This window comes from Pyrgilauda ruficollis, unplaced genomic scaffold (genome assembly GCF_017590135.1).
Source record: "Pyrgilauda ruficollis isolate IOZ18807 unplaced genomic scaffold, ASM1759013v1 scaffold180, whole genome shotgun sequence".
In the NCBI taxonomy this organism is placed as follows: domain Eukaryota; kingdom Metazoa; phylum Chordata; class Aves; order Passeriformes; family Passeridae; genus Pyrgilauda; species Pyrgilauda ruficollis.
The window spans coordinates 582,340-591,598 of record NW_024516985.1 but is presented as its reverse complement, the minus strand read 5'-3'; the positions used below and the strand labels follow the sequence as shown (position 1 = coordinate 591,598).

Genomic DNA, 9,259 nt, shown 5'->3' with positions numbered 1-9,259 from the left:
CTGAAACCTTACAAATGCCAACTCTGCTACTATGAGACCAAACACACAGAGGAGCTGGATGCTCACCTTCGAGATGAGCACAAGGTAGGACCCAAATAGCTTTAATTTGTGGCAGTCTAGTCTTTGCAAATACTGAATTGATTTAATTTGCATGTCTGACTAGACAGCTTGACACTGGGGTTGTTTTTTCCTCTCCCTCCCCAAATCTGAAAACTAATCCCATGTTGCACTTCCCTTTCTCATTTTTCTCTTTATTCATCTTTTTGTTTGTTTGTTAGTTTCTTCAGAAACTGAAAAATAATCGTTTCTGAAGCTGTTCAGATTGATCAGAATTGGCAAACTGCTGCATGCAGAGTGTGATTGTCTGGAAAAGGCTCTTGTGTGTGCTGGGTTTATCTAAAGGGGGGTGGGGAAAGAGTGGTGGAACAATACCAAGGCAGTGTGATTCAGCCCCTGTAAAAGGCAGGAGATTCCAAACACAGGATTGCTCTGGTAACTTCAGCAGCATGACATGCCTGGCATATTTTAATAACAAAGAGGTCTATACATCCCCTTTTACCTTTAACAAGGGAAAGATAAACAGCAAGTCTAACCAGGCCCTCAGTTAAGATTGCTTTGGAGTTTTTGTGGATTACCTGAGAGCATATCTGGGTCCAGTCTTTGAGAAGTCATTAAAGGCTTTCCACAGACTGATAGCTTTGAATTTCTGTAGCTGAGAAATGTTTAAGTTCTAGAACTGGGATGTGTTTTGGAATATTTCCTAGAGTGCTTCCTTGGCAGGTTTCCAGGGGAGGCAGCTATATGCCTTCCCCTCTTGGAGCTTAGCTGCCCATGGTCCTCACTAAAAGCTTCATTGACTGAATGATTTTTCCTTAAAGCCAAATATATATGGAAGGTATTAGCAGCAGAAGTCCCAGGAAAAAAAAAAAGCAACAACAAAACAACAGCTTTCATGCTCAAAAATACCTGGCCATCTTATAAAACCACACTTTGTTAATTTATGTTGGCGTGCTAGGCTCCTCTGCCATCTTTATTACTTCTGGAGTGTCTCCTGCTATTCAGATGGTACAGAAGGAGTTCCACATCTCCTGGTGCCTGCTGCATCCAGGAGGAACTATTGCTTGGGGTTTTTTTGACACAGTGCATCAGTGTGGGATAATTATTCCCTTAACTTATCTGTCCCTTCTGAACTGGACCGGCAGTGGTGGTGCTGGTAGTTTCAGGTATCATTTCCCCTTTTTTTGGTGGGTAAATTGTACCTCTCCAATTTATGTCTTAAGTTCTGGGCTCAGACACTACCCAGGTTGTATAGTGCACCTTAAAAAGAGTTCCTTCACATGAGCTGGGTAGAGTCAAGTGCCTTGCATGTGGTCTTGCTTGTTTAAGCCTCTGTGGGTGATGTGTTAAGTTAGAGAACCTGATCACAACTGTCTGTAACCCAGTACTAGGAACCTTCACACCTCTATATTCAGGATACTTCGCTGTTTGGATCTATCCTGCAGCCTGCTTCACATCCTCCTCAGGATCATTCACATTTCCCTTCCCACAGAGGGGCAAAGAGCAGTCAGTGGGTGTTGATTTTTCATTCAGCCTCTCGCAGGACGCGTTGTACCGCACTCACTGCTCCGTCTCCATCCCCTCTGCCTGCGTGGCTCAGCGCCTGTGCTGCTGGAGGGCTGTCTCTCTGCATGAAAGATGAATCCAAAACCCTTCCCAGCAGTGATCAATGAGCTCAGAGGGCCCTTGTCATGCAGCAAGTATTAGCCTTGGTGTCCTGGTCACGCTCCACGCTCTCCGCCTCCGCTGTAAATCTGGGCTGCTGCTCCGCTGTTCCCCTTGGATGTGGAGCAGTTCCTGACTCCTGTGCCCTGAGCTGCTCCTTTCATACTGCTGCTGTGAGCTGTTAAGTAGCTGGTGCATTTCACCCCAGGGTTAGCTGAATTTGACTGCTGGGTGAAGTGTTCCCATTATAGGCTGCTATCAGTTTGCAAAGCACTTTGCAGCCCGGGCGTAATGGAAATTAATCTGTTATTAATGAGTGAAAGTGTATGTGCCACACAGCAGCCATGTGCTTAGTGAGAAAAAGAGCCATCCTTTCATGAATAAAGCTGAATGAACTCGTCACAAAGAGTTTCCCTTCAGCGTGGATGTGTGGTAGCAGTGTTTGATCACAGCAGTTGAATAATGCCATAAAAATGAGGATACGACTCGATGTTTTCCATTTCTTGGATGAAGAAATGAAGGGGGTTTACCCAATCTCATTAATTAAAAAAAAAAAAAAAAAAACCAGAAATGAGAAATGCAGAATAAACAGCAATGGAAGAATCACTGCCCCTGGAAATAAATGAGTGTTAATTTAATTATGGGGACTGCATGTCACCTCTGAGCCGAGCAGGCTTTGGGGTGTACTTGGTTTTGTTCTGCATTTGTGGCCATTTTCCTGGCTGGTTGGTGATTGTGCTGAGTACTAACAGAAGTGTTTCTTTCAAAGGTGAGTCGTAATTTTGAGCTGGTTGGACGGGTTAACTTGGACCAGTTGGAGCAAATGAAAGGGAAAACAGAGAGCTCTAGCAGTGATGAAGAAGAAAAAGAAGAAGAGTTAAGCCCCAAGGCTCAAGAGAGAGGTCAGTGCAGCTCTTTCATGTGTTGAGGGGGGTTTTGTTGGATTTTTTTGGGTACTGCAACCTGCCTCACCAGTCCAACCACGCTAGGTCACCTGGACAGCACTGCAGAAATAGTAACAGAATGTGGCTTTCCTGAAGACACAGCTCCTGTGGGAATCTTGTGTTTCTAATCCTCCTTACAAGTTTTTTGTCTGTTCAGAGAGAATACACACTATGAGAAGGCACAGATAGCATCTGTGACTAATCTGCCTGTTCAGATACCATCTATAAGGGTTTGCAAAACTGCCTAAGTGTATTTTAGTGGCCTGTCAGATTTTCTGTTTTGGTACCTAGTTTCCAGCTTTCACTTGGCATTGCCCAAGTGGGGGATGAGGGCTGCTTTATGGACTGTTATTTATCTCTCTCCCCAGCATTCTTTGTCAATCAGTCCTGTTTGCACTTGGCAGCTCCAGAGCCAGGGTACATCCATGCCCACCTGTCTGGACCATTTTATATTTAAATATGTGCCTAGGTTTGTATCAAAGAATAATCCCACTGACTTCAACAAAGCAAGGCCATATAATTTTGGTTTGGTTGAATTTAGATCAGCAGAGAAAAAGTAAGTTCTCTGATAATTAAATGAAGGGTTTCCTTTCCAACAACCTTCTCCCATGAAAGGAAAGTTATTTCAATATCTGTTGTAACTGTGTTTTGTTCTGGTGCAACAATGCATTATATAATGCAACAGCTCTTTAATATCTTTAGTCCCCTCATGGTTTGAAGGACAGGTCACCCAGTTCTTGATGCTGACAGCTCCACTTAGCCAAGTTCCGTGTACTTCAGCTGAAGGTAAACCACCTTGTTTGGTGAACATTTTCCTCCTGATCTTTTAAATTTCAAACTCACTCAAGAGCTTTTCACAAATAAAAAAGATATCTCTGTTTTCAGGCAATGAAAAATTCCCAGATTCACAGGTAGTTTACAGAACTAGGTGGTTCAGATCATACTTCTTGCCTTTTAACAGCAAGACCCCAGCATCTTGGATTTTTTTGTCTCCCTGCAGCATGAATTCAGTTTGTGCTTATCAGCAGAGCTTCAGGAGCAGTTAGTGATGGCTTTTAACTTAATCGAGAATGCAAGCCAATTGGATAGGAAACCATTTATGTTTTAACAAAAAATCCTCTGCACAAGGTCTTAGAGGTAGAGCAGCAGGAAAATCAGAGGAGGGATGTCAGTTCCACATGTGCATCTCGGAGTTCAGCATTCCTCAGGGACAGCTCCGACCCTCTCGGCTTCCTCTGTGGCTGGAACAGAAATTGTGTCATGATTTGACTAAAGCACCAGCTCACCTCAGCTGCAGATGCAGCAGGCTGATTAATGTCCTGTGTAGACCCACAGCTAGCAGGGGGTGAGGAGTCAAGCTGTCCTTGTGAGGATTACCTTAGCTTTACACACAGGCACAGGTGCTGAGGTGACCTTGGAGGCTCTGGTGCCCAGACCAAGGAGAAGAAAGTGCTCTCTGCCAAGCCTCACAAATCCCTGTGAATGTGCCACGGGCAGGGGGGCATCCCAAGGTGAAGTTCATTGTTTAAATTGGCTTTAGGTTACACCCTGGAAGTATAAAAACATCACCTTCCATGCTGGAGTATTACATGTTCAAGGGTTAATAGATGTGCTGTCCTCATGTTTCAGAGTTAAGCAAGGCAGTGTTTTGATGATGCTGTACTTTTTTTTTTTTCACCTCTGTCTGTTTTCTTTAATCTGTGACTGGCTGAAATGATTTCTGCATGCTTGTTTGGGTGACCAGCCTGAAAAAATCAGACGTATTTTCAGGTTTGCTTTGCAGCATTTCTTTCTTCTCTGGCCTGTAGGGCTGATGTTTCACCATTGTTTTTTGCAGGGTTTTTTTTTGTCCTTTTGAATCTCCTAACCATTTGTAAGATTATAGCCAAATAGGTAGAAAATGCAGAAAACACTTACTACAGCAAGGATATTAGAAAAGATCCAGTTGTATTGATTGCATTTTTCTGGGTAAGTTGTGTGAATTATCACACTTAAGGTGCAAGATTTTTGAAAAAATGTCCCAGTGAGACAGGAACTGAAGGATGCTAAGTTTCATGCTGGCATCTCCCTAGGCATTTTCAGAAGGTCCTTCTGACACAGAAATGGTTTGCCCTGGTAGCAGAGAGCCAGACCTGTGGTTTCAAACAGAGCCTGTCACAGTGGCTAATGCTGTCACAGCTTTCAAACCACATGAAACTGGCAATCCTGGGTGCTGCTGGGGTGCATCTGGCAATCCTAGCCTTTGTGGTGTTAGCAGGCAGTGGGATTTGGTGGGAGTGCCTCTGTGTGCTCCAAGTATCTGTCTGAGGTCTGTGACTTTGGGAGAATCAGGATTTCTTCCCTGGATTCACCACTTTGACTTGAGCTGCTCTGTGCAGTACTGAAGGTGCAAATAAGAACTTGTTGCTTCTTCACATGGGCTGCTGGACCAAACAAAGGGCATTGTCCATGTGGACAGGCAGAGTTGGGCAGCAGAGCTGAACTGCACTTTTGGATGGGAAAGGAAGGGGTGGTAAAGGATATAGAATAAAAGGAGATATGTGGGGGAAAATGAGGTGTCTTGGCACAGACCATGCCAAGATCAGCGTTCTCAGGTAGACCTGTGTCTCAAAGAGGCTGTTACTGATCTTTAAGTCTTGGTCTCAGCAGATCAAGAGGTGTTTTTCCACAACGGGAAAAAATTAAATGTTACTGAGTGTTTGTATGTGTGACAGGGCAAAACCACTGAGAGGTCAGGCGTGTGTGCAATCTGTTGCTTCTGCTCTGCAGGACCCAGAGAAGAGCAGCTTCTGATAATCCTCCAGGGAAGCAGCCCAAATTCACATCCCTAGAGGCAAAAATTACTGGGCAGTAGGATGAACAAGATAGTGTTGCCTGAAGGGGTGGTGGATTTACTAGAGTAACACTTGCTAAACTTAATGGGATTTGCAGGTATAAATTATGGACTGGTTTGGGTTGGAAGAGCCCTTTAAAGAGCATCCAGTCCCACCCCTGCCATACTCAGGGTCACCTTCCACTACCCCAGGTTGCTCCAAGCCCCATCCATAGTTATACTGTTACACAGAACATCAGCATCATTTGCCTCCAAAACTATTACCCACCAAAAATATTTATCTCTGTGTCATGACTAGTCTGTGTGTTTATACATTTGTGCCATGCTTAAGCTGTTAAAAATCCAGATGTAAGCTGAGCTGATGGCATTTGCTGCTTCTATTCTGGTGTTCCCCAACACAGCAGCTTTATGATATTTAACCACGTAATAAATAAACTCCCAACAATAAGAAATACAAAGTGTATTTTTTTGCCTTTCATGGGAAGAGGCCAAAAAGTTGTGTCAAGAACCATTCCATCTAAAACTGAAGTACAGGTTAACTAGTGAGAAGTGTGTCTCAGAAATGCATTTGCAGGACTTAGGTGTGGGTAATAGGGAATGTGTGAGCAATTTTGACTTCACAGACTGATCCTGAACAGAGTATGTCTGAGAGTGAAGAAATCAAATGAGCAGAGATCAGAACCAAAATTAAGCAAAATCCCTTTTCTTTTATTATGTGGTTCTTGAGGAGTCAGAAAGACATTCCGTTGATTTCTTGCTTAAGATAATCCCTGCTAAGGAATTAATGCTCTGGGCAGATGGTGCTGTCTCATTTCCAGCAGAAGAATAAAGTGAGATAGTTCGTGCAATTATTTTCAATGGCTGGTGCGGTGATCTTCTTAATTTGTGAGAAAATGTTTCATCTTTTGTCAGAGCAGGCTGTGTTCACATGGAGCTTGGCTTTCTGGAATGTCATTCCCTGAGCTGCCCGTGACTTCACTCATATTACAAGGTGCTTGACACTTCTGCAAATGAGGCCCCAAGCACTTTGTACAGAAGATTAGGATGAGCATGAAACACCTATGCAGTTAAGATGCAGGACTTAATCCATGCAGCTTCAGGAGCTATTACAAGAATCACATGTTAAATGTACCCAATCCGTGTGTTTCCTAAAATTTGTACTACCGGTTCCAGAATTACAGATGGACTTGAGTGGGGACTTCGTTTTGCTTTCCTAAGTTTTGCAGTTTTGGTTTAGAATTTAAATTCTACAGTCTTTTCATTTGTTGAAATAGAGGAGCAGGGACTAGTAACTTGTTACCCTTACTTTGCAGAGATGCTTTAAGACCTGGGGTGGGATTTATCACTTGCAGTGTCACTTTTCAGCAGCTGCATTTTCCAACTTATTTGACAGGAAAGTCCTTTTGCTTCTCTGGAGCGAGTGGTGCAGCAGAGAGGACCACTGTGGTGACAATTCCCTTCTTGCCCTGGCATTTCTGAACTCATGGGCTGTGCTGTCTTTTTTCCAGATCCCATGATGTTTCCTGACAGCAGTGCTCCAGAGAAACGCTTTCCGTGCGAGTTCTGCGGCCGATCCTTCACCGAGGGCTCCGAGTGGGAGCGGCATGTGCTGAGGCATGGCATGTGAGTTGGTTTGTGTTCCCTTGCCAAGCAGCCAGAGGTGTCAGTAGATCTCTCTATATTCCCCTCACCCCATCCCTGCCCTCCCAAAAAGCTGCAGTAATTGCAAACACAGTTGTGTGAAGACCAAATTTGTCTTTGGATGGTTTATCGAATGTCTCTGCATTCTTTCTGACTCTGCTGCCCAGGGTAGCTGTAAACTGTAGGGTTTAACTGTGGTTGTAAAACTTAAGGTTGTCCCTAGGTGAATGCCTCTTGGCCAGGATTAACTTCCCCTAAGTGTGCTGTTGATTTTTAAAAAATTTTTTTTCCTCTCTACAGCAGTTTGCACACACATCACAGATAGGAATCTCTGGAGCAATCTGTTTCCTTCTTTTGATGTAGATCTCATTGGTAGCAGAGACCTCTTTTCTAGCCAGGGTTTGTTCAAAGAGTAGATTTCATCCAAGGCTGCTGACATGTGGGAAGCATCTGAATACAATATTGTGGGTTAACTGCAATGGGATGAGAAACAATAACTTCTCTTACACTTAACAGAGTGTAAGTCTGAGCATAAGTACTTGAAATGCTGCAACCTATGAAAAGTTTTATTGGATTTTATGGACTCTTTGGGAAAAGCACTCATTTCCTGTGCCTTTGTTTGGTGCCTCCTAAGTCTTGTTTACAAGTTGCCTGAGAGAGATGGGAATAAGCTTCAAGTGTCACAGTTTGAGTTCCTCCTTCTGATCCCAAATCCGTCCCAGCGCCGAACAAACTAAAGATTCAATTTCAGGGCTGGAATGTCCCACCAGCAACTTCATTCCTCCGCCTCTCCTTTGGAGCCAGTGGCGTGGCTGCCTTTCTGGAGGGTGATCTGCTGCTGTCCCTCATGTGACAGGCAGGGGCTGGCTTTGCTGTACCTGACCGCTTCTGCCCTTCCTGTTTCCTGCAGGGCGCTGAACGAGAGCAAGCACAGGAGCGGCGAGGACAGCCAGCCCAAGGAGGACGTGGAGGACACGGCCAGCACGCTGCCAGAAGAGAAGGAAGGAATCGAGACCATGGTGGTGGACTACTCCCACGGTGGGGAAACAGCTGTCAGCATGGTGGCTGCTGACCAACCTCTCCTAGACACCCCGGAGGCCAAAAACGAATAAGAATAAGAGTTTGGTGTGGTTCTGATCGACAGTACTTGAACAGTGATGAGCGGGGCGGGGCGGGCAGAAGGAAGAAATAAAGCTGCTTTTAGGACTGAATGATCTATTTTCAAAGCACTGGTACCTGTGTGAGTGTGTGTATATTAAAAGTTATTTAAGTGATGGGATAAGTGGCTCCATTACGTCACTGCATCTTTTGTTTTCCTCCTGGATCTGACGGTGGGAAGTTACGCTCATCCTTGGACTAATGAAGCAACTCCCCGTGTTTTTCCTACATTACACATCGTGCTTTGCAGTGGAGACTTCGATTGTTTTATGAGTGGAAGCGTCGTGAGCGTGGAAGAAGTGGTAGGGGGACAACTTTTGGACGCACAAGTTTATGTGCGTTTTTCTAGTTTTAATACGTAAAACGCTTTTCCAGACTGAAAGCAACTGCTTTAGAAAAGAAAAAAAAAAAAAATTAAAAAAAAAAAGGGGAAAAAAAAAAGGAAAAAAAAAAACCACAGGGGGAAAAAAAAAAAAGAAAAAAAAAAACCCCAGGGAAAAAAAAAAAAAGGAAAACATAAAAAAAAAAAACAAAACAGAAACTGCTTTGCTTAAAACAGTCACCTGTTTCCTAGTACCTCAGAATTAACCAAGGGAGATCTCTGCATTTGTCAGTACTACCTGTTGTTGTTGTGGTTAAATGTAGAGAGACTGCTGGGCAAGGTGGTGAATGGAGGAAGAAAAAAAAAAAAAGTTTTAAAGAAAGGAAAAAACAAATTGTGCTTAAAATCCCAGTGTGGGTTTTATTTCTTAAAATACTGTGATTTTTTTAATTATTTTAGTAAAAAAAAAAAACAAAAAAAAGAGAGAGATACTTTAATTCCTAGATAACTGTTTGTGAATTGTCATCCTTTATTCCAGGTAAGCTGTTTGTTAGTATTCAGTTATAATTTTAGTATTTGGTAGATTTCATGTGACTGATTGTGCGGTTTTGTTTGCCACACGTTTTGTTTTCTATCAGC

General features: G+C 43.5%; 1 protein-coding gene across 2 annotated transcripts in view; it reads left to right on the top strand.

Annotated features, from left to right (window-relative positions):
- Positions 1 to 8,760, top strand: part of ZNF462 (zinc finger protein 462) — an 88,079-nt gene extending 79,319 nt beyond the window's left edge. For both annotated transcript variants that reach the window (XM_041464576.1, XM_041464575.1), the window contains 4 exons: positions 1 to 84; positions 2,492 to 2,624; positions 7,008 to 7,122; positions 8,051 to 8,760. The exon at positions 1 to 84 is cut by the window's left edge and continues 140 nt beyond it. In XM_041464576.1, coding sequence (XP_041320510.1) covers positions 1 to 84; positions 2,492 to 2,624; positions 7,008 to 7,122; positions 8,051 to 8,252 — 534 coding nt within the window. In that variant the 3' untranslated portion in view covers positions 8,253 to 8,760. The remainder of the gene's footprint in view (positions 85 to 2,491; positions 2,625 to 7,007; positions 7,123 to 8,050) is intronic.
- Positions 8,761 to 9,259: the final 499 nt, after the last annotated feature.